The sequence below is a fragment of the Staurois parvus genome, unplaced genomic scaffold, assembly GCF_062004578.1.
Source record: "Staurois parvus isolate SC_StPar_1 unplaced genomic scaffold, SC_StPar_1.0 ptg000262l, whole genome shotgun sequence".
NCBI lineage: Eukaryota > Metazoa > Chordata > Amphibia > Anura > Ranidae > Staurois > Staurois parvus.
Window position 1 is genome coordinate 4,267,448 of NW_028318058.1, and position 26,450 is coordinate 4,293,897.

General features: G+C 40.6%; 1 protein-coding gene across 1 annotated transcript in view; it reads right to left on the bottom strand.

Moving 5' to 3' along the window:
* LOC149459356 (sodium/hydrogen exchanger 2-like) overlaps positions 1-21,266 on the bottom strand; it is an 87,017-nt gene extending 65,751 nt beyond the window's left edge. The window contains exon 1 of the mRNA XM_089681247.1: positions 20,913-21,266. Coding sequence (XP_089537373.1) covers positions 20,913-21,144 — 232 coding nt within the window. The 5' untranslated portion in view covers positions 21,145-21,266. The remainder of the gene's footprint in view (positions 1-20,912) is intronic.
* Between the last annotated feature and the right edge of the window lie 5,184 nt (positions 21,267-26,450).

The following is a 26,450-nucleotide window of genomic DNA, read 5'->3' on the forward strand; positions in this document are numbered from 1 at the left end:
CGGGGTCAGTAGGGGGCCCCATGAGATGCCCCTGGTACCTTTTTCATAGGCTTTTTTGAGTTTGGGCAAGGACACAGGAGCCCCATGATCCCCTATTGCCCAGGGGCCCCATGAGTTGTCAGTCCGCCCCTGGACATGTCCCAGAAGTCTGCAGGCAAAAAAGAGAGGGGGAGTCGAACGTCTGCTCATATTGCCTAGTTTCAATTGGAAGTGGGAGAAAAACTAGGTACCTGCTCCCCCCAAAAACAATTGATTGTGCCAAATGTGGTGGGGAGGACACAAAGCAGAGCCTTTAGTGTGAAGCTCTGCTCTAAGTAGAAAAAAAGGTTTCCTTTTCAAACAAATTTTTGGATTAATATAGTGTTTTTCTTTTAGTAATATATGCAACACAATCTTTTATTAATGGCTGCTCAATCTTGCAATGTATCAATGCAATGTCAGTTCTTTAAAATGGCATATTAGTAAATGGAATCAATAATTGTTACATGTGACATGGTGATAACAGCAATCATATGCAACATTTTATGCTATTTAATCATATGGTACATACTGTATATTACTCATCTGAAGTTCAAAACCAGCTTTGTCATCGCCATATAAAAGCAACTACTGCAATTGTGGTATAGTAATAAAGTTACAAATTAACAAAATGATTGCAGGAGCTTCCTTAAAATAGTGCCCAAGCTAGTTACTGTGTTACAATGTCTCACTACAGTAAAAACATGAAATGTAGTCCGGCTCTGAAATGAGATCTCAGCAAACCAATAAAATTGATTTATTCATAGAAGCTGGACTGGGCAAAGTATATTATGTCTATGAATGTATTTAGGCTATTATTTACAATAAAAGAAAAACAAAAAAGGGCGCACTCACCTTATGCATTACTGTGGTTACAAATGAATTTATTAAAAATGTGACAAATGGAAACTCAAAACGAATGTAAAAAACGAACAAAAAGCTGGAGTCCTCTGATGTTGGTGCCAGGTGGGAAACTGACGCCCTTTGGGAGTTGAACTCTCTTTTGTCTTTTTCTTTTGCTAGCATCAAGACTCCCCATCTTTAAAGGGCTGAAGCTCACCAAGTGACAGTTACAGTGTTATATGTGGAGCATGAAAATTAGAGTGCTGGTGTTTGTTTCATTTGGATAGAATTTGCAATACTTTAGTCTGTCAAATAGTACCTACTTGTCCATTATGTTCACCTACATTAGTATGACTTCTACCTCCTTTAAAATATTGAAAAAAAAACACTATTAGCAATTCATATGATGTATGAAACTAGTTTTGTACAAAATAGCAACAGAAGTGTAGCTATCAGATATCAGTTTATTAAAGAGGTTCCATTCACACTTGTACGACTCCAAAATTGGGCAACTTTGGAGTTCAACTTTAATACATCTTTGACGCTACTTTTGATGGGTGCGACTTGGACGTGACTTGTCCCCCTGCAAAGTCCGATCCACTGTTGCATGTAAAATATTCAGGTACGGCTTTCATGCAACTTTTTTGGGTTAGCTTTGAAGTCTATGGCCCTCAAGTTGCATGAAAGTCGGATCAAAGCAGTGCATGAACTACTTTGAAGTCGCTGCAACTTTAAGTCGCATATATATGAATAGGTATCATTAGAAAACATTGGGTACGACTTGTCATGCAACTTTGATGTTGCATGACAAGTAGCACAAATGTGAATTGGGAAAAAAGAAGAAGTAGAAGAAAAAGAGGAAGGTGGAAGGAGGAGGAAGGAGAAGGAAGGAGGAGGAGGAAGAGATTTTTGTTCTGAAATTATAGTTTTAAGAATATTCGTTTGATTTTCTAATCATTAGTGGGGTCAAATTGATGTTTGTTTTTGATAGCAGTGACAGGAAACTTCAAAGGGGCAGGAGAAAATACACATTTTCAGCCAGTATATGAGGTTATTGAAATTACATTCATTTTAAAATTGAATGGTAAAGCAAAAGGCAATTTTCGAACGACATTCATCCATTCATCGAATGTGCAACGAATGTTCATACAACTTTTCCTATGAATATTCTCGTCTGAAAATCTACACGTGTATGGCCAGCTTCAGGCTCCATGCACACTAGTGTTTTTAAGAGCAAAAAACGCTGGAAAAAAAACACTGGATAAAAAACGCTGGTAATGGTGTTTTTAGTAGCATTTTAGTAGCATTTAGAAGCATTTAAGAGTGTTAGCATTGTATTAGTGTTTTTACAGTACATGTAGGAAAAAAAAAAGAAAAAGCTAGAAAAAAGCTGTTAGGAGCATTTTAGTAGAGTTTAGGAGCATTTCACGTTTTTTTCTGCTGGACATATGCTCCAAAAAACTCTACAAAACTATTTTTTTTTCTTCTCCTAGATGCTGAAGTTCACAAAACGCTAATAGCCTAAAGTAGTATACATGGACATATAGGATAACACGTTTTAGCTTCTACGAGCAGAAAAAAATGCTATTAACAGCTTCTAGGAGCTTAAAAATATGCTAGTGTGCATGGAGCCTTATTCTCAGCACTGTGCAGAGAAAGCATGATGGCTCAGTGTCCATTTAGTAGAAAATGATGAACAGGCAGGTAAGCATGTCTCTTCTGCAATTAAAAGCTTCCTGCTCTTACATTATTTTAACTTTAGTTCCCCTTTCATTTCTGTTCTCTCCAGCCATGTCCTCACTGGCATTACTGTTATTACTACTACATTACTATTATTCTGTGAGATCACCTCCACCACTCAAACTATTCTAAACTACAACCCATATAACCAGGGCCATGGATAAGGGGGTACCTCCGGTCCTCCTGTACAGGGCCCAGGCTAGCAAGGGGGCCCAGGCAGATGGGTGAATCAGATGTGGGCAGGGAGGGCGATCAGGATTGGGGGGGGGGCAATTACTGGAACCAATCCCCAGTATGGCTCTTTCTGCAGCTGCTGCAGAGAGAGACATACAGGGGATGGATTCCAGTAATTGCCCCCCCCCCCTTCCCAGTGCACCCATCACATTTCCTGTGCACAAAATGTTTCCCCCTGTTACCCAGGACCCCGTCTGCCCCTGCCCTTGCAGTGTTGCCGGCTTCCCTTCTCTCCTACCCACCAGCAGCATATGTCACATTTACCAGCCCCTTCCTTCCCTGAATGAACACAATGAGTGTTCAGTACTGATTCACTGAGTTCATTCAAACTGAAGCATACTAAACTGTAGGGTTTTTTCTGTAGGGGAGGGGCCCTATCAGGTTGGTTGTATGGGGCCTCATGGTTTCCAACAGCAGCCCTGCATATAACGTAAAATATTGCAATCCATTTGAACATACTATACCGCTGCAAGTAATGTTTGAGCAATTACAAAAGTTTTTGTTCTTAAATAAATGTAAACTATGTGAACAAAGGTGACTGTGGTAAGCACCCCCATCAGGGGTATAGTTTGTTTCAAGCCTTGTCTCTCTCACTTTTGTTTAACAGCTTGGTCTTATGTAAATGTGGAGCAAAACAGAAATGAAGATATGTGAAACTGAAAAAAAAAATGTATATACTAAATACAAAAACTAGAATTATTAACTATGTGCAGTAATCGTAATACAATATTTGGTAACAGCAGACCTTTAATCGCTTCTGCGCAGCCATTTAGCAGAAATACTGCTACAGGGTGGCATGGATGCGCAAAATCACAGATATATACGTGATTTTGCAGTTCCAGGTAAGGGTCCCTGCCCACGCAGCCATTCGCGGCCTCTGCTGTCAATCACGAAGTCCCAGTGGGTGATTTCTCACCGGCACTAGGTGATCGCCGAGTATCTCCGACAGGGGAGAGACCTGTGTATAAACAATGCAGATCTCTCCCCTGTCATCTCCTGAACACTACTTTGTATGGCTCTGCATAGCAAAGCCATACAAAGCAGTGTGCTTACAGTGAAACACAGCACACAGCCTCACAGTAAAACAGCACACAGTTAACCTTTTGATCGCCCACATGTTAACCCCTTCCTGCCCAATACCATTAGTACAGTGGCAGTGCTTTTCATTAGCACTGATCACTGTATTGGTGTCACTAGGGATGTCAATGACACCAAGTCAGTTCCCCCAGTGTCAGAATGCCCACTACAGTCCCACTATAAGTCACTGATCGCCTCCATTACCAGAAAAAAAAATTCTAGTATATATATACCGTCATTTATTAACGCTATATATTTCAAGTAAACAAATTAATTTACACGTATTGGGAATTTTTTTAGCAAAGATATGTAGCAGAATACATTTTGGCCTAAATTTATGCCGGAAATTGATTCTTTACATTTTTTTTACTGGACATGTTTAATAGCAAAAAGTAAAAATATTGTTTTTTCTCAAAATTGTCGGTCTCTTTTTGTTTATAGCGCAAAAAATAAAAACTGTACAGGTGATGAAATACCACCAAAAGAAAGTTGCATTTGAGGGGAAAAAAATGATGCTAATTTTTTTGGGTGCAGTCGCATGACCGCGCAATTGTCAGTTAAAGTAATGCAGCGCCGTATCGCAAAAAATGGTTTGGTCAGGGAGGGGGGTAAATCCTCAGGAGGGCAAGTGGTTAAACAGATTTTCTCCTTTTTGGGGAAAGCATGGTATCATCCATCCCTAAAGCTACGTTCACACTAGCCTTGTTTTCAAGCGGCAGAAAGGCATTTGGGAAGCGTTTTTACCGCTTCCCAAATGCCTCGGACAATTCTGCCCATTGCAGCACATGGTGCTGTTCTAACGGGAGCGGTAGCGTCGCGGAGCAAAACGGACACCTCTGGTCGAGTCAGGAGCAGGAGGCCTTGAAGCCTCCTATTCTAGTCTATGGTGCCCCTCTGCAAATGCCCAGCCGGCGTTTGCGGTGCGGTTGCGACGCGGTTGCGGGGCATTTGCGGAGCGGTAACACCATCCAAACTTCATTATAGGCGTTTGTGGGGCGTTTTTAACACTCGGCAAACACCTAGCAACCGCCACTGAACCGCGCATGCGGCGTTTGCGGAGCGTCTGCCGAGCATTAAAAAACTCTCCGCAAACGCCAGACCAACGCTAGCCAAACGCTATAGGGGTGTTTGGCAAGAGTTGGTAAAACAGTCAAGTGTGAACGAGCCCTTACTGACCTGGAAGTGAATGTGACTGTATGACTGATGTGGTGTTTTTTCTCCATACTTGCATCCACCGCCCATACAGGTAATGGCCATACTTGACCAATTCTGCATAATGTCGATGTTCCTCAACCTTCTAAATCATTTTCAGTGGCCCACGAGGCTCCTGTGGGTCCTGGGAGTGGGCTGGAGCCTCACTGGGAAGGCTATTAAGGGAAATTAAACAGAAGATCTGTGTGCATGTGAAGATAATACAAATCCAGTAATATATTATTAAAGTGTATGCAAACACAGAGATGTACTGCATATGTTTTCTTTTTTACTTTAACATACACTTTAGTGCAGAGAGGTTGCTGCTGATATTGACCCTGTGCCCCCCTGTGACGTTTCCAGTCAGGAAGGGCAGAAGGACATCAGACACATAGGAGGAATTGTCATGATTGTGTCACTAATATCAGAGCTCCCTTTGCAGTCTATGCAGCAAGGAGAACCTGTTTAGCTGTCTTAGCAGTGTAGATTTCTCGCCCTCAGATCTTCTGGTCATCCAGCCAGCACTAAAATTAGCTCTGTATGCCTAACGTAGTCTTCTTCAGGTTATAAAAACTGTGTAAAAGTCTTTGTAGGTAAAATCTAATAAGACAGCTGAAATTTGGAGGGGTTTCCTCTAAGGCCCCTTTCACAAGACTGTTCTGATCAGTTCTGCCTGTCAGTCTATCAGGTGGACCATTTTGTATGGCTCTACTCGCACCGCACTTGCGCTAGAAATGTGCAGGACCCTTTTTTGGGTCCGCACTAGAATCAGATCACATGGGTATTCACACCTATGCGATCTGATTCTGCACATCGCACCACATTTTGCAGACCGCTTTCGGGTGTTAACATACACACCCGCAGCTGTTTGTATGAATGGGGTGCGATTCTAATGCAGTGTGGAATTCGCACAGAAAACGCTTCAAATTCCGCACCTCATAAGTGTGAACCAGGGTTCAAGCTTAACTAAACCCAATGATTCAACAGTTTACCAAAACAGTCATATTACAAGGCATGCCGTGAATGATACTTGTCAATTGTGCTTGTGGTCTTGACCAAACTGTCAGACCATCAAATAGCTGATGAATTAACTGATTACATGTGCAGCAGCATAACAACTACAAATCAGAGACTAAAATGGCAGCTTTATTAGCTATAAAGGATAGAAGGGTTTAGTTCCACTTTAACTGGTTCCGTACCGCCCTAGAGCAGAAATACTGCTACAGGGCGGCACGGGTGTGCAAAATCACCTATATATACTTGATTTTGCTGTTCCAAGTAGGGGGCGCACGTGCCTTACCCGCGTTGCCATTCGCGGCCTCGGCTTGCAATCACCCGGTGATCGCCGAGTATCTCCGACAGGGGAGAGACCTGTGTATAAACAACACAGATCTCTCCCCTGTCAGCTCCTGCACACTGCTTTGTATGGCTCTGCATAGTAGAGCCATACAAAGTAGTGTGCTTACAGTGAAACACAATGCACCGCATACTTAGTAAAACACACACCGCACACAGTTAACCCTATGATCGCCCCAGATGTTAACCCCTTCCTGCTCAGTGCCATTAGTACAGTGTCAGTGTTTTTTTATTAGCAATGATCACTGTATTGGTGTCACTGGGGATGTCAGTGACACCACATAAGTTTCCCCCAGTGTCAGAATGCCTGCTGTCCTGCAGGTCACTGATTGCCACCATTACTAGTAAGAAAAAAAAAAATTCCAGTATCTATACCGCCATTTGTAAATACTATAAATTTCACGTAAACCAATTGATTTACACATATTGGGATTTTTTTTAGCAAAGACATATATATAGCAGAATACATTTTGGCCTAAATTTATGATGAAATTTGATGTTTTTTATTTTTTTACTTGACATGTTTAATAGCAAAAAAGTCACAAATATTGTTTTTTGTTCTCACAATTGTTGGGGTTTTTTTGTTTATAGCGCACAAAATTAAAAACGCACAGGTGATCAAATACCACTGAAAGAAAGCTCTATTTGTGGGGAAAAAAGGACATAAATTTAATTTGGGTGAAGTGCTGCATGACAACGCAATTGTCAGTTAAAATAATGCAGCGCCATATCGCAAAAAATGGCCTGGTGAGGAAGGGGGGGGGGGTAAATCCTCTGGAAAATATATATTTTTTAAATTTATTCTTCAAATATTTCTTTACATATAAAAAAGTCTTCTTAACATATATTTTTACATATATTTGTAAATGCATTCCAAAAATGTAGATTTGTATTTTTTAAGACATACAGTATATTTGAAATGTATTTTTTAAAATATTTTTCTTATATTTTGTAATAAAAATGCATTTCAACATGTAGTATATAGAATATATATATATATATATATATGTGTGTGTGTGTATATATATTTTTATTGAAATATATTTTGAAATATATTGAATATGGCCAAAATTGTAGCATTTCAAATATATGGCAATATATTTGGGAAAAATATTTTGAAAATATATTTCAAATATATTTTTCTTCCATGTGGGCAGGCATAGGTATCGGCTTGGACCAGCTTGACATGGCTGAGGAAGAAAGGAGAAAAAGAGGTCATCGCTGTTGAAACTCCAGAAGACCCTGCTCCAGGGCAGAGAGAAATATTTGGGGCTCAAAAAACACTTTTTAAATGGCAGTCTTGGGCAGAAGGGGGGCGATAGCCTTACATGAATATGTACGATAATTGGCTTACGTCTGTGCAGCTTCATTCACTGCACAAAGGTCCATAGTTTTCCTTAAGGAAGTGACCCGTCAGCTTTCGTAACCGGCCTCCTTGAGAATTCTATCATAAAAGACTTCTTCACTAAGTGGCTCTGTCACTAGGATTGTGTAACAACAATCCATATGACTGGCATTGTAAGGAGATGAATATAAGTTCTGAGTTGGAGCTTTCTTCAACTTCTATTTAAGTAACAAATACACACGCAAATCCAGGTACAAAAAAATTTATTAACGGGAACATAGAGGGTTTTTTCATGCATTTATCATAGTATCCTTTCCTTTGTGCCTAACAAATAAAGTCATTAAAAAGAGATTTTCAGTTAGAGCACAGTTTCTTTTTTTTTTTCTGAACGACAACATTTGCCTAATGCTTTGACTTTTCGTGGGATTGCCAAATGAATGCTATTAGAGATCTTTTACATTTTCTGATTCTGTTGCTTGGCCTCAGTTTAAGATGTTAATCAATTATTAATGATTGAATACCTTCCAAGAAACATTTCCAGAACACTGAATGATATACCACTGTCCCAAAAATATGCTTTTGTAATAAACAGCACTTACTGTAACTTTATACACGCTAGCTACTGTATCTGGCTTATTAGATGAGGCACAAGCAACTGTACCAAGTACAGACACCCATAGCAAGCAATAAGAAAGTACTGTCAAAGTGCTATCCCTGCTCTTCCCAGCCTGCCCCATTTTTGCAAGGCCCTCATGCATCACTGTTTTCTCCCATAAAGGAAGTAATAAGAAAAAGACCGCAAACGGCCCTGTGTATAGTCGACCACAGTCTTTCTTAACCTTTTCAACACAGAGGAACCCTTGAAATAATTTTCCGGTCTCAGGAAAGCCCTGCTAATGATTACTATATCTAAATCTCATGATATATTAGTGGTCATTGGGAAGAATTACCCCCTTACAAAAAGTTAAAGATCAATGGTGTCAGTGGGAACTTATCTGAGAGGCAGAAATTGCTCATTGCTCAAGGAACCCCAGGAAGAACCCTAGGGTTCCATGGATCTATGGTTGAGAAACCCTGGTTTACCATACACTATCATCAGCAAATTCTGGAAGCCCAACATAATTTAAAAAACAACTTAAATGACCCCCTGCACTGACCAGCACTCCCTTAAATATGTGATACTCATCTGTCCTTGCTCCTATCTGGAGCTAGCAGTCACCCAGCCACTGCAAGATCTCCCAGAAGGGCATCTTCTGCACACGCAAGAACAAATCTTTACTAATTCTCATAGAAAGGCTACCTACTGTTAGAACACAATAGATAAAGAGATATAAGAAATTCTTCAATTTCAATAAATGGAAAATTTCTGCATTCACTCAGAGGAAGAAGCCTGGACAGGCTGGTTAGTATAACACAAAAAGCTGACTGGTGATCTAGTCTTCCTCTACTTCCCTAAAAAACAGTCTGTCTGTGTTACTGCTAGAGTAAAATCTATATAATTAAGAAAAACAGGTCCATCCACTTAATCTCAGTAATAGCAATAACGTTCATCCCTTGTAATAGCAAACACGTTGATAAAAAAAATAAAAAATAAAAAAAGAGACGGTGTAAAAAAAAACCATTTTAAATAAAACAAATTATAAAATAAAAAAAAGTATAGCACCCCCTCCTCCCGTTTTCACGTGCAAATGCAAAAACAAAAGTAAGTTCCACATGCATATGTAAATGGTGATCACACCACACGTCATTTATTATCACAAACGTCAGAGCTAGTTTTAGCACCAGACCTGCTGTGTAACCCTAAACCGTTGGCAGGGTTCTAGGGGCATACGCAGTTTTAAAGTGTGACATGTTAGGTATCAATTTACTCGGCATAACATCATCTTTTATAATGGACCATAAATTGGGTATTATACAGTGCCTGTGTGCAATAAGATTCTTTAAAGTTTTTTTTTTTTTAAAATTGTGTTGGAACAACCGCTGTACAAATACCGTTGGACACAAAAAAATTGCAATACCCATCATTTTATTCTCTAGGACCTCTTCTAAAAATATATAATGTTTGGAGTTCTAAGTAATTTTCTAGGAAAAAAATATATAGACCTTTACATACAGTATATTTGAGAAGTGTAAGAGTTAGCCCAATTTTGAAGTGGTTAACAGGGCCTTAAAATGTACAGCATGTGCATTGTGGTACCTTGTCCTTTGGCTGACCATATGAAAGAAAAACGTACTTTAAAAATATTCTTCCCAAATATATTGACATATATTTGAAATGCTACAATTTTGGCCATATTCAATATATTTCAAAATATATTTCAATATATATTTATATACTGTATGCTGAAATGCATTTTTAATTACAAAATATCTGAAAAATATTTTTAAAAATACATTTCAAGTATACTGTATGTCTTTAAAAATACAAATCTACATTTTTGGAATGCATTTACAAATATATGTAAAAAGATACAGGTGAAACTTGAAAAATTAGAATATTGTGCAAAAGTTCATTTATTTCAGTAATGCAACTTAAAAGGTGAAACTAATATATGAGATAGACTGATTACATGCAAAGCAAGATAGTTCAAGACATGATTTGTCATAATTGTGATGATTATGGCTTACAACTCATGAAAAACCCCAAATCCACAATCTCAGAAAATTAGAATATCATGCAAAAGTTCATTTATTTCAGTAATGCAACTTAAAAGGTGAAACTAATATATGAGATAGACTCATTACATGCAAAGCAAGATAGATCAAGCCGTGATTTGTCATAATTGTGATGATTATGGCTTACAGCTCATGAAAACCCCAAATCCACAATCTCAGAAAATTAGAATATTGTGAAAAGGTGCAATATTCTCGGCTCAAAGTGTCCCACTCTAATCAGCTAATTAAGCCATAACACCTGCTAAGGGTTCTTGAGCCTTTAAATGGTCTCTCAGTCTGGTTCAGTAGGAATCACAATCATGGGAAAGACTGCTGACCTGACAGTTGTGCAGAAAACCATCATTGACACCCTCCATAATGAAGGAAAGCCTCAAAAGGTAATTGCAAAAGAAGTTGGATGTTCCCAAAGTGCTGTATCAAAGCGCATTAATAGAAAGTTATGTGGAAGGGAAAAGTATGGAAGAAAAAGGTGCGCAAGCATCAGGGATGACCGCAGACTGGAGAGGATTGTCAGGAAAAGGCCATTCAAAAGTGTTGGGGACTTTCACAAGGAGTGGACTGAGGCTGGAGTCAGTGCATCAAGAGCCACCACACACCGACAGATCCTGGACATGGGCTTGAAATGTCATATTCCTCTTGTCAAGCTGCTCCTGAACAACAAACAACGTCAGAAGCGTCTTACCTGGGCTAGGGAGGTTAATAAACAGTTCCAGTTTTTGCACCTAAGCTAGTGTCGCCCAGTCTTGGATGCAATGCCCAGCTATAATACATTGGTCCTGTGTCTGGGCGGTGAAGAAGCAGTTCCCTGATGGAATTACCCAATCGGGGTGACGTGGTCTGTCACAGAGACAAATTTGTTTGTTTTTCTCTGTAGCCTCCCTAGCGGTCTGATTATGTCAGTATTTCTGTGCTCAAAGCAGTACATTTTTTTGCATGGAAATATGTTGTTTTTTATTGTAGGCCTGTAATTTTTAGGAATAACTCACTGAAATCTGTCCGAACAAGAGTCTAGTAAACTTGCAACACGAAATCATAAATTATAATTTAATAAATAATCATAAAATATATTAATATAATAATACATTTAATTCAATAATATAATCAAACCAAAAACACTGAAATTTGCAATATAGCTCCAAGTTCGCACATCACTGAGCTTAGTCGCAAATTCATTTTCAGTGTCTGATGACGAATTTCCCCACAAATCATTATCACTCAATCCTGCAAGTGGTTCTAATTTACTATCGCTGTTCTCTAGCTGGTCTAAAACCGCTTTTGACCTAAAGGGACGCTTTTTGGACGCCATGGACGTTTCTCAGTTTCCAGGCAGAAAGAACAGTAAAAATGCAGGCAGAGCACAGGACAAAGCACTAGGGACAAAATGTATGTGAAATGGTTTGATACAGTAATGTTTTACTATGCGATTTTAGTGTATTTAGTGAATTTCACTCTTTCACATTTTAAATTTCCCGCCGTTCCGTCCCCATACGTCCTGACGTCGCAGGGAACGGAACCCAGAAGACAGATGCTGACATTGGCCGGAGGACATTACAGGGGACACTGCAGGAGGGACATCGCAGGAGGGCAGGACAAGGTAAGTGAAGAACAGATCCCGGAGCAACGCTGCAGAGTATTCCCGAGTATAAATTGGGGTTACTGCTTGTGGTGCTGAAACTTTACCCCGAGCTACACTCGGGAATACCTCCAGGGAGGTTAACCATGAAGTCAGGAAAAGTAACTACCAAGGTGAAACTAAACCAGAGAGGAGCACAGAAGAGGCGGCTTTTTAGCTAACAAATAAAAGTGTCAGTATCTTGTAAAGTCTGCTTTTAGACAGGACACTGATTCAGTTTAAAAAGTCCATACAACCCCTAGACTGTCTGATTCCCGCTTACTGTGTACCAAGGAAATAGTTACCTCCCTAGGGAAAGCATTAGCAGTAAATATCAAAGAACTAAAAGAAGTTAGAGGGACTGTGTAACGTTTTTAAATAACATTCCAGGCAGACGTCTTTGGTATGTGCAATCCTAATTTTATAAATAGACATTTAAATCAATATTTATTATTTTTATGGCTCCATGCACACTGGGCATTTTATTAATGCTAGTAGTGTTAGCTGTGTAAAGTCACGGTAAAAACACAAGTTTTTCAGCATTTTTTAGCATTTTTGCATTAGCATTTAGGCGCGTTTTGCCGTCTTTTCCACATTTGGCTTTTTTAGTGGTTTTTTACCCCCCAAAAACATTTTTTCTGCTAAAAAAAAACAAATCGCCGGTTTTCCCCTTTTTACTGGGTTTTTCAGTGTTAGAGCGTTTTTACAGCTAAAAAACTCCTCTAGAAACCCACTAGTTCTGGAGGTTTTTTCTAGCCAAAAAACAATCCTGCCAAAAAATGCTGATTACAGCCTATGTGTGCATGGACACATAGGATAACATGCTGGGGAGTTTACTGGCTGTAGACAAAACGCCAAAAGCCTAGATTGTAAGCTCCGAGGATCATGGCCCTCCTATCCCTCTTGTATTGAACTGTATTGTTGCTGTATTGTCTCCCGTTATATTGTAAAGCGCTGAGCAATCTGTTGGCGCTATATAAATCCTGTATAATAATAATAATAATAATAAAAGCCAAAAACAGCAGCTGTAAAAAAGTCCAGTGTGCATGAGGACTATCTATCAAAAATAACTTCCACATGAAAACATTGTGATCATTTAATGGCTGGAATGGGCAAAAACACAACTCTGTACTTGCGGATCTCTAGATAGCGCCATGTATCCTAAGGCTCTGACCATACCTATGCAGGTGTGATGGTGTGCCTGTATTTTTTTGGTTTTGTGTTGCTTTAAAGGCAGCCTATCCATTCAATAGGCTGCCCCAAGCATGGCTATTGCACAAAAAAATGTGTGGGCACTTTTTTTTATTATTATTACATTGCACTACAAGGCATGGCGAGAAGTGTTGAAGTGTGATGCGTTGGCTGCTGCATTTGGGGTGCCACTAAGGCCTGGTTCACACCTATGCATTTTTCAGTGCATTTTCAGTTTTGCAGAGACATAGTACAGTCCATTTAACATGGTTTCCTATGGGTCGCATTCACATCACTGCGATGTCCTCTGGTGCGTTTTTTGGCAAGGGTCAGGGACTTTTTTTTCCTGTAGCAGGTTGCATTTTTGGTTCCATAGACTTCAATGGAAACAAAGCGGTTACTCATCACAGTTGCATCAAAATGCAGTGCATGTGCTTTTTATGTGTTTCTACTGTGTTTTTGCTGGTTTCTCCCAAAAGACAACAGACACCTCCCAAAACGCATCAAAAACAAATGTGAAGAAAACTTGCACTTGGCAAATGCATCAACCGCAACCTGCATAGGTATGAACCAGGCCTAGGAATGAATGGTACTGCGCTACACCAGCCTCTATATGTTCTCATATGGTGTGGCCAGGGGCAGACTGACCATTTGGAAACTTGGGCACTGCCCGAGGGCCCGGGGTCAGTAGGGGGCCCCATGAGATTCCCCTGGTACCTTTTTCATAGGCTTTTTTGAGTTTAGGTAAGGACACAGGGGCCCCATGATCCCCTATTGCCCGAGGGCCCCATGAGTTGTCAGTCCACCCCTGGGTGTGGGAACATACATGAAACTGCACGTGTTCCCACATCACACAGGGGTGAACGGAGCCTAATAAAGCTTTCACGTTTCCATTCTCCTAAGCCCTCATGTACACTTGACTTTTTTCTAACGCTGGTAATGTTAGCTGTATAAAGTCACGTTAAAAAATTAGTTTTTCAGCTTTTTTTTTACTAGATAAAACAGAGTAGTGCAGCGCTTAAAATATCACAATTGTAAAGCCCAGAATAAGACGGTCAACCAACTTGTATATAACCCAGATTAAGGGAATAATAAATAATAAATACTGCTCTGTTTTATCTATTTATACTTCATGGTGCTATTGGTTACCCATTTATGTGCATAGCGGCTTTTGTTTATTTTTCAGGCGCTCACTTCCTTTTTTATTTATTTGACCTTTTTATTACTATTTTTGCATCAGCGTGTAGCGGCGTTTTCCCATGTTTTTCCCGCATTTGCGGTTTTTAGTGTTTTTTTACCCCCCAAATAAAATTTGCAGGGTAAAAAAAATCCAAAAACGCCAGTTTGCAGCATTTTACCACGTTTTGCCGTGTGTTTCAGCATTAGAGCGTTTTTACAGTTGAAAAACTCCTCTAGAAACCCACTAGTTTCAGTTTTTTTTCCAGCCAAAAAAACGTCCCAGCCAAAAAACGTTGATTACAGTCTATGTATGCGTAGACACATAGGACAACATGTTGGGGGGTTTACTGGCTGTAGAAAAAACATCAAATGCCAAAAACAACAGCTGTAAAAACGTCCAGTGTGCATAAGGACTTGCGGTTGATCGCTTTTTAGAGAATAGTACAAGGTTTGTAGGCATTCAGGAGGTGACACTATTGGCTCCAGATGCTTCTTTTGTTTTTTGGCTTTTTATTTTGCTTGAGTGACAATTTTTCATTGCAGGACTATACTGTAACCAAGGGCGGACTGACAAATCATGGGGCCCCGGGCACTAGGGGATCATGGGGCCCCTGTGTCCTCGCCCACACTCAAACCACACCCAAAAAAGCCTATGAAAGGTACCAGGGGCATCTCATGGGACCCCTTACCTGAATGGCCAGTCCGCCCCTGACTGTAACTGTGAGCCAGTCACTGTTGCGACATGGTCAAACTCATGTATATGGGACAGTTTAATAGATGGTGGCACTTGTCAAACGCCACATGAACCATTAAATTTGCTGCACTGCTGAAAACTAACTGCTTGTTTTTACCACCCTTGTGAAAGCAGCTTTAGGCCTCTTGCACACAGTACTGATGTTTGAGCATCTGCATTTCTGGACGTAATTTCAGGCATTTATTTTTAGTGCATCTGCATATATAATACATTCCTAGGCAAAATTAATTAATATTTATGCTCATATGCACATATTTTCATGCATTTGCATGTAATGGCACAAAATATTGTCCAGAAATGCAAATTTTTGTTTTTTTTTCACTCAAGAATATGCAGCGCTTGTGCTTGTTTACACGTCTGTGTTTACAGGCACATTGTAAACAATGGGCTGCATTTTAGATCAGTAAAAAACAAAAAACACTGTAGTAATGTTTTTCAAGCTGAAGGCTCCATGCACATTGAGCATTTAAATAACGCTGGAAGTGTTAGCTGTGTAAAGCAGCGTTACAAACGTGAGGTTTTTCAGCAATTTTGCAGTAGCGTTTAGCCACGTTTTCTGCATTTTTCCACTTTTTTTAGCATTTATTACACAAAAAATAAATACCATTTTTGCTCAAAAAAAGTCCCCAAAATGCCGTTTTACTGCGTTTGTCAGCATTACAGCATTTTTACAGCTGCAAAACTCCTCTAGAAACTAACTAGTCCTGGGGTTTTTTTCCAGCCGAAAAATGCCCCCGCCAAAAATGCTGATTAAAGCCGATGTGTGCATGAACACATAGGATAACATGCTGGGGAGTTTACCAGCTGTAGAAAAAAACACCAAAAGCCAAAAACAGCCGCTGTAAAAACGTCCCGTGTGCATGAGGAGGAAGTGTGCAAGAGGCTCTAAAGTGATTTATTTGTAAAACTTTGTTACATTTAAAAATAAACCTGTAGCTTTGAATCAACAACAGACATAAACAGAGATAGTTCTCTCTGATTATCAATACAATGGAAGCCAAAGCAGAGGGGAATTCACAGTTCCCATTAGGGAGGAGCACAGAGAACTGCATCATACATTGAATCAATAACAGAATTCATGCTGCTTTGTAATTGTTGATAAAGACGCTGCATCTTTCTGGCTGCTAACTGCCTGGTAATGAGGGTTGTGTCATTGAGATCAGAGGTGATCCGCACTAGAACGCAGGTGTACAGTCTAAAATTAAACATGATGTAACATATTATTACACAGGATATCTCATATAATACGTAGCTGGGTGGATACCTTGGCACACACACACACCTAAAAGCTGTAAGGCTCCCTTTAAACTGGTGGCCAGGGGGTGGTAAAACAGGTGGTTTATCTGCATTTTTACCACTCCTCAACCACCCACCTACAAGAAGGTATGGTGCTAGATGAGTGAGTACATATTGCAGTGGCTGTGATGCTTTGTATGACACTGCCACAATTTAATCGTGACATGCAGAGTTTAGCAGGCTGGTCAAATTCTCTCTCTCTCGTCTTCACCTGCTTGGCTTTCAGTTACAGAGCAGCCCCCCCACTACAATATCGCCTTTTGGCAATAAAAAAATGAATGTTTAAAAAATGAAAACTGCAATGGAGTAAACTAGGCTCATTGAAATGTACAGATGCTTATATAGCACCTTCAAATTACAGTGCTTTACATATATATTGTACATTCACATCAGTCCCTAACCCTCAAGGGGTGTACAATCTAAGGTTCCTAACTCACATTCATACATACACATACTAAGGGCAATTTAGACAGGATCCAATTAACCTACCAGCATGTATTTGGAGTGTGGGAGGAAACTGGAGTACCTGGAGGAAGCCCACACAGGCACAGGGAGAACATGGAAACTCCAGACAGGTGGTGCTATGGTTGGGATTTGAGCTGATGACCCTAGTGCTGCCAGGCGGAAGTGCTAACCATTTAGCCACTGTGCTGCCCTACTACAGTCATTTTTCTTGCATACACATACTGAGTTTATAAACTCATTCAACTGCATCTGGTGTAAACAAGCCCTAAGCCCTGGTTCACACTGATGCGGTGCGGAATTTGCAGTGTTTTCTGTGCGAATTCCGCAATATCACAATTGCACCCCATTCATACGAACTGCTGTGGGTGTGTATGTTAAATTAACAATATCCCAACAACGTGCCGCAAAACGCTGTGCGATGTGCAGAATCGGATTGCATAGATGTGAATATCCATGTGATCCAATTCTAGTGCGGACCAAAAAAAGGGTTCTGCGCGTTTTTGGTGCGGTGCGAATAGAGAATACAAATGCGGTGTGGTTCCTGTGCGAATCACATGGGATTTACCGCACAGCTGTAGTGTGAACCTAGGCTAAAGGTATCAGCTTTTGTGACCCTTGTCTTGCCAAGCTGAACTCCAGGCGGATATAAAAGGCACAAATGAATGCAGCCTTGTTATCATTAATACAAATGTCAATGTATTTTTAAATAATTGACTTGGTATCAGTGTCCTGCAGGCTACTCTACAAGTTTCTACAGCAGAGCTCAAAGAAGGGGTGGGAGAAGCAGCACAAGGAGCCAATCTAGTGTGCTGTAGTGCAACTGCAGCAGTTAAAGTGTTAATAAACCCATGACCCTGCATTCACTATATCTGATCTCCCACAGTACACGGAAATGCAATTATTTTAGTAAATATGAACTGCTAAATACCTTTTCACATCAGCAGTTAGAGCAGTCTTGTGACTACTATCAGTGTCCAGCCAAGCACTGGTTAAAGCTTATAGGAGGAGTTTTCGTTCTTCTCTGATTGTCCTATGAGGCTGCATAACCCCTGACCCTCTGTCAGGACAGCACTGATTGGCCCTGTGCTCATCACATGCACCCACCCACCAAACTGAGCATTTGCAGCTTGCCCCCGAGACTCTGTTCTATCAGCAGATGGATTGGGGACAGTAGAAGGGGAGAATCAGAGAAGTCAGGATCAAACATTTACACAATGCGTAGGATTAACCCCTTAGGTTCCACAGTGAGTATAACAAGTATGCTTTACTGCATATACAGAATGATTTTACTATTGTAGGTTTAGTAACACTTTAAAGATTAGTTCCCCACCCCTGCTAAACAGGTCTGTGCTGTAGGATAGAGCTGTGTAAATCTCGTGACTGGATGGGCAGGAATACAAATTCTTTGGCAGTCAAAACAAATTCTCTCTATGTATTGCTGTTTGCCCAGAGTTCAGCTTTAACCATCTAGTAAATGGCTCTAAGGCTGCCCATAGACACTAGGCAGTAGATCAATCCCTCAGACTAATAATCCCTTGTGTAAAGAATCCTTCTATAAACAGTAATGGTTTTCATTACCGAATCCTACTGTGAGGGTGCCAGGTAGTGCAATGATACCTCCAGGAGCAAGAAATGTCCATAGGTATCATTCTATTATCTAAACATGGATGCAAAGAGATACAAAAAGACTGTAATCATACACTCTGCCATATACTCATTGTTCTGATGTTCATCTAATGACCATACATGAAACAATCTTCACAGAACCAGACAATATGATCAAATCTATCAATTATTAGGAAGGCACATACTGTGTCAGGGCTGGTTCACATCAGAAACAGTCCAGTATGCTTTTATTCTGCATCAAAAACACATGGACAGTGTTTTCTATGTGTCCCAATGGCCCTAGTTCACGCCAGTGCAGTGTGTTCTAATGTAGTCAACAAAAATAGAACAAGCTGCATCTTTTCTAGATGGAACGCATCTGGAATGCGGCAAAACGCATAAAAAGTGCACCAGAGCGCACACGTCCTCAATTGAGATAAAGAAAAAAAGGGGGAAAATGCATCAAAAAACGCACATGCACGAACACATCCAGAACACAGAAATTGTGGTGCAAACCAGCCCTTACTGATTGGTTTTAAGCAAATTCAATTGATTTCATCAAAAGTATTCTAATTGGTCTGAAGGAAAATCTGTCATAGGAAAGTAGATAGATTAGTAGATACGATCGCTAATGGTGGCCAGGCAGTTTGATATTTGTACCCAATCGATCAAAATCTGCAAACAACTTCACTTCCAATCAATTCAGACTCATTTTCAATCAGATTCAATGATACTGAGCCAGTCAGCTAAGGTGGAATATTATCGATCGTTTTGCATTAATCAGCAACACTAAGATACTTTATTCAAGAATCCAATCATATTTCGATTAATCAGATTATCAGATTGTATGATGGAAATATAGATGCTATTAATGTAAATTACAACGGTATCTTCATTATTGATCGAAATCCACTTCTCTGTGTGTGACGTACCGACTGAGAGGGCTGTCGACTATAGATCGATTATTACTATTGGAAGAGATTGATTGGACTATGATATTGCATGATATAGATCCTATTGATAACTTTCATTTGTAAATTACAATTGTATCTTAACTATGGATGAAAATCCACTTCTCTGTGAGTGACGTATTGATTGAGCAGGTTGTCAACTATAGATCGATTATTACTATTGGAAGAGATTGATTGGACTATAAGATTGCATGATATAGATGCTAGTGATAACCTCCATTTGCAAACTACAATTGTATCTTAACTATGAATGAAAATTGTATTTCAGGTACTTATATAGAGCCGTTAATTTACATATATATATTGTACATTCACGTCAGTCCCTAACCCTCAAGGGGTGTACAATCTAAGGTCCCTAACTCACATTCATACATACACATACTAGGGCCAATTTAGACAGGAGTTAATTAACCTACCAGCATGTATTTGGAGTGTGGGAGGAAACTGGAGTACCCGGAGGAAACCCACGCAGGCATAGGGAGAACATGCAAACTCCAGGCAGGTAGTGCTGTGGTTGGTATTCGAACCTACGACCCTTGTACTGCCAGGTGGAAGTGCTAACCATTTAGCCACTGTGCTGCCCAAAACCCACTTCTTTGTGAGTGACGTATTGATTGAGCAGGTTGTCGACTATAGATTGATTATTACTATTGGAAGAGATTGATCGGACTATGAGATTGCATGATATAGATGCTATTGATAACTTTCATTTGTAAATTACAACTGTATCTTAAATATTGATTAAAACCCACTTCTCTGTGTGACGTACCGATTGAGCGGGTTGTCGATTATAGCTCGAATATTACTATTGGAAGAGATTGATTGGACTATAAGATTGCATGATATAGATGCTATTGATAACTTCCATTTGTAAACTACAATTGTATCTTAACTATGAATGAAAATCCACTTCTCTGTGTGTGACACACTGATTGTCCACTATACATCGATTATTACTATTGGAAGAGATTGATCGGAAAAGAACGCAATAATTTATCAAAGCATATCTGGTCACCATGCACTGATCTTTCTATTCTTCTGATCCTATTTTTCTACCAGCCAGTAAATTGACGGCCAATATGATTGTATATAAAATTGCTCTGTGTATGGTCACCACGACACTGGTTCTACACATAATATACAACCCATTATAAATTCCTTGTTCTCAATCATTTCCCATTTGAAGATAACTGTTCATTCATTTCCGTCCTGTCGGTTGTTCTGCATGGTCTGACATTGCCTTTCCCTATACACGATGGATTATTGATAAAGCATAATTGATCTCTGAAAGGTAATATTCCGATTTCTTCCCCTGGCTGTCTACAATGGTACAAAGCAGCAGGAATTCGATCTACTCACCGATCTTAGCCAAGGAAGCCAGCAAGATCCAGAGTGTGATCTCAAAGGGGATCTGAACATGGGGGTAGTCCAGGGTGAAGACAGGCAGCCGGGTCTCAGTAGGGGTGACCCCATGGTGGGAGATGGACGGATCCCCGGGATTGCTGGTCCCGGAGGATGACCCTACTACTGCTCGGAATGTCAGCAGACAGAACAGAAGGTGGCAGAGTCCGCTCCTGACTGACAGATCCATGATGTGTTTATCCACCCTCTATGGAGAAGAGCGATCACACGGCTCCCGGTACATTCTCCGCACTGGGACAACTTCACACCAGCAGAGCCTCCCTGACTTCCTGCCTGCTGTCATCGCACTCATTGTAAGAACAGGTGCCGAGCGGGATCCGCCCACTGCACTCCTGACACGCCCCCTCCCTGGCCGAGTCATCTAGTCCTGCCACAGGGAGGGTGGATGCTACCAGCTCCTTATACCTGGGGATACCTGCTATACAGAGCTCCTTACACCTGGGGATACCTGCTATACAGAGCTCCTTATACCTGGGGATACCTGCTATACAGAGCTCCTTACACCTGGGGGTACCTGCTATACAGATCTCCTTATACCTGGGGATACCTGCTATACAGAGCTCCTTATACCTGGGGATACCTGCTATACAGAGCTCCTTATACCTGGGGACACCTGCTATACAGAGCTCCTTACACCTGGGGACACCTCCTATACAGATCTCCTTACACCTGGGGATACCTGCTATACAGAGCTCCTTACACCTGGGGACACCTGCTATACAGAGCTCCTTACACCTGGGGACACCTCCTATACAGATCTCCTTACACCTGGGGATACCTGCTATACAGAGCTCCTTACACCTGGGGATACCTGCTATACAGAGCTCCTTATACCTGGGGATACCTGCTATACAGAGCTCCTTACACCTGGGGATACCTGCTATACAGATCTCCTTATACCTGGGGATACCTGCTATACAGAGATCCTTACACCTGGGGATACCTGCTATACAGAGCTTCTTATATTTGTACATTCCTGGGTATACCAACTATACAGAGCTTCTTACACTAGTCACTACTTACCTGGGTATACCTACTATACAGAGCTTCTTACACTAGTCACTACTTACCTGGGTATACCTGCTATACAGAGCTCCTTATACCTGGGGATACCTGCTATACAGATCTCCTTATACCTGGGGATACCTATTATACAGAGCTCTTTATACCTGGGTATACCTATTATACAGATCTCCTTATACCTGGGTATACCTATTATACAGATCTCCTTATACCTGGGGATACCTATTATACAGATCTCCTTATACCTGGGGATACCTGCTATACAGAGCTCCTTATTCCTGGGGATACCTCCTATACAGATCTCCTTACACCTGGGGATACCGATTATACAGATCTCCTTATAACTGGGGATACCTGCTATACAGAGCTCCTTATACCTGGGGATACCTCCTATACAGATCTCCTTATACCTGGGGATACCTATTCTACAGATCTCCTTATACCTGGGGATACCTGCTATACAGAGCTCCTTACACCTGGGGATACCTGCTATACAGAGCTCCTTACACCTGAGGATACCTGCTATACAGATCTCCTTATACCTGGGGATACCTGCTATACAGATCTCCTTATACCTGGGGATACCTGCTATACAGATCTCCTTATACCTGGGGATACCTGCTATACAGAGCTCCTTACACCTGGGGATACCTGCTATACAGATCTCCTTACACCTGGGGATACCTGCTATACAGAGCTCCTTATACCTGGGGATACCTATTATACAGATCTCCTTATACCTGGGGATACCTGCTATACAGAGCTCCTTATACCTGGGGATACCTATTATACAGAGCTTCTTATATATGTACATTCCTGGGTATACCAACTATACAGAGCTTCTTACACTAGTCACTACTTACCTGGGGATACCCACTATACAGAGCACCTTATACTAGTCATCACTTACCTGGGTATACCTACTATACAGAGCTCCTTATATTAGTACATATCTGGGTATACCTATTATACAGAGCTTCTTATATTAGTACAGTCCTGGGTATACCTATTATACAGAGCTTCTTATATTAGTACAGTCCTGGGTATACCAACTATACAGAGCTTCTTACACTAGTCACTACTTACCTGGGTATACCTACTATACAGAGCTTCTTACACTAGTCACTACTTACCTGGGTATACCTGCTATACAGAGCTCCTTATACCTGGGGATACCTGCTATACAGATCTCCTTATACCTGGGGATACCTATTATACAGAGCTCTTTATACCTGGGTATACCTATTATACAGATCTCCTTATACCTGGGGATACCTATTATACATATCTCCTTATACCTGGGGATACCTGCTATACAGAGCTCCTTATACCTGGGGATACCTCCTATACAGATCTCCTTATACCTGGGGATACCTACTATACAGAGCTCCTTACACCCGGGGATACCTATTATACAGATCTCCTTATACCTGGGGATACCTGCTATACAGAGCTCCTTATACCTGGGGATACCTCCTATACAGATCTCCTTATACCTGGGGATACCTGCTATACAGAGATCCTTATACCTGGGGATACCTGCTATACAGATCTCCTTATACCTGGGGATACCTGCTATACAGAGCTCCTTATACCTGGGGATACCTATTATACAGAGCTTCTTATATATGTACATTCCTGGGTATACCAACTATACAGAGCTTCTTACACTAGTCACTACTTACCTGGGGATACCCACTATACAGAGCACCTTATACTAGTCATCACTTACCTGGGTATACCTACTATACAGAGCTCTTTATATTAGTACATATCTGGGTATACCTATTATACAGAGCTTCTTGTATTAGTACAGTCCTGGGTATACCTATTATACAGAGCTTCTTATATTAGTACAGTCCTGGGTATACCAACTATACAGAGCTTCTTACACTAGTCACTACTTACCTGGGTATACCTACTATACAGAGCTTCTTACACTAGTCACTACTTACCTGGGTATACCTGCTATACAGAGCTCCTTATACCTGGGGATACCTGCTATACAGATCTCCTTATACCTAGGGATACCTATTATAGAGAGCTCTTTATACCTGGGTATACCTATTATACAGATCTCCTTATACCTGGGGATACCTGCTATACAGAGCTCCTTATACCTGGGGATACCTCCTATACAGATCTCCTTATACCTGGGGATACCTACTATACAGAGCTCCTTACACCCGGGGATACCTATTATACAGATCTCCTTATACCTGGGGATACCTGCTATACAGAGCTCCTTATACCTGGGGATACCTCCTATACAGATCTCCTTATACCTGGGGATACCTATTATACAGATCTCCTTATACCTGGGGATACCTGCTATACAGAGCTCCTTACACCTGGGGATACCTGCTATACAGATCTCCTTATACCTGGGGATACCTGCTATACAGAGCTCCTTACACCTGGGGATACATGCTATACAGAGCTCCTTACACCTGGGGATACCTGCTGTACAGATCTCCTTACACCTGGGGATACCTGCTATACAGAGATCCTTATACCTGGGGATACCTATTATACAGATCTCCTTATACCTGGGGATACCTGCTATACGGAGCTCCTTATACCTGGGTACACCTATTATACAGATCTCCTTATACCTGGGGATACCTGCTATACAGAGCTCCTTATACCTGGGGATACCTATTATACAGAGCTTCTTATATTTGTACATTCCTGGGTATACCAACTATACAGAGCTTCTTACACTAGTCACTACTTACCTGTGTATACCTACTATACAGAGCTCCTTATATTAGTACATATCTGGGTATACCTATTATACAGAGCTTCTTATATTAGTACAGTCCTGGGTATACCTATTATACAGAGCTTCTTATATTAGTACAGTCCTGGGTATACCTATTATACAGAGCGCCTTATATTAGTACAGTCCTGTGTATACCTATTATACGGAGCTCCTTATACCTGGGGATACCTGCTATACAGAGCTCCTTATACCTGGGGATACCTATTATACAGAGCTTCTTATATTTGTACATTCCTGGGTATACCAACTATACAGAGGTTCTTACACTAGTCACTACTTACCTGGGGATACCCACTATACAGAGCACCTTATACTAGTCATCACTTACCTGGGTATACCTACTATACAGAGCTCCTTATATTAGTACATATCTGGGTATACCTATTATACAGAGCTTCTTATATTAGTACAGTCCTGGGTATACCTATTATACAGAGCTTCTTATATTAGTACAGTCCTGGGTATACCTATTATACAGAGCTCCTTTTATTAGAACAATCCTGGGTATACCTATTTTACAGAGCTTCTTATATTAGTACATATCCGGGTATACCTATTATACAGAGCTCCTTATATACGTACAGTCCTGGGTAGTAATGTACAGAGCTCCTTATATACGTACAGTCCTGGGTATTAATGTACAGAGCTCCTTATATACGTACAGTCCTGGGTATAAATGTACAGAGCTCCTTATATACGTACAGTCCTGGGTATTAATGTACAGAGCTCCTTATATACTTACAGTCCTGGGTATAAATGTACAGAGCTCTTTATATACGTACAGTCCTGGGTATTAATGTACAGAGCTCCTTATATACTTACAGTCCTGGGTATTAATGTACAGAGCTCCTTATATACATACAGTCCTGGATATAAATGTACAGAACTCCTTGTATTAGTGCAGTCCTGTATGCAAGACAGGTACAGAACGTATTATATAACAGTAGTATAATAAAGTATTGTCAACACACTCAGCTAGTGCCACTTCCTGGGAGAGGGAGTTCTACATTTTACTGCTCTAACATTAAGAATCCTTTCCTCAATCTAAGACTAAGATACCTTTCTTCTAACCTCAAATGCTGTCCACATGTCCTCCTCAGGGACCTTATTGTAATTTCTTTATCACAGTAAGGGCCCTTTCACATGGGTGGACCGTGTTTCAAAGCCGTAACAGTTTCAGTAAATTTCCCCCAAAGTGTTAACCTTTTAAGAAAAAACACCTGGGTGTTTCCGCCAGAGAGCTGCTTCCTCACCGCTGAGACACAAGAACAAGGTATTATAGCTGGGCATTGCACCCAACGAATAGACAACACTAGCTTAGGTGCAACTGGAACTCCTTTACTGAATCGAAATACAGGTTTTATACACTTCAGAAACAGGGACAGTCCCCACATAAACAATCCCACACTGATTAGATAACAAAGTAAAGTTGACACAAGACTAATGTCATCATGTAGGAACCTCCAGGAGGACTAGCCAACAGACAGAAATAATAGATGACTCAATTAACTCAATCACCAATAGGACAAATACATCACGATAAGCACATCACATCTTATTAAAAACTGATTAAAGCAAGAGACTTAAACATCAAGTTGTTTTGAGCTGACCATATTAACATCTGGAAAATCAAAGGAAATGGATGCACACTTTGCTGGAATGTGTTG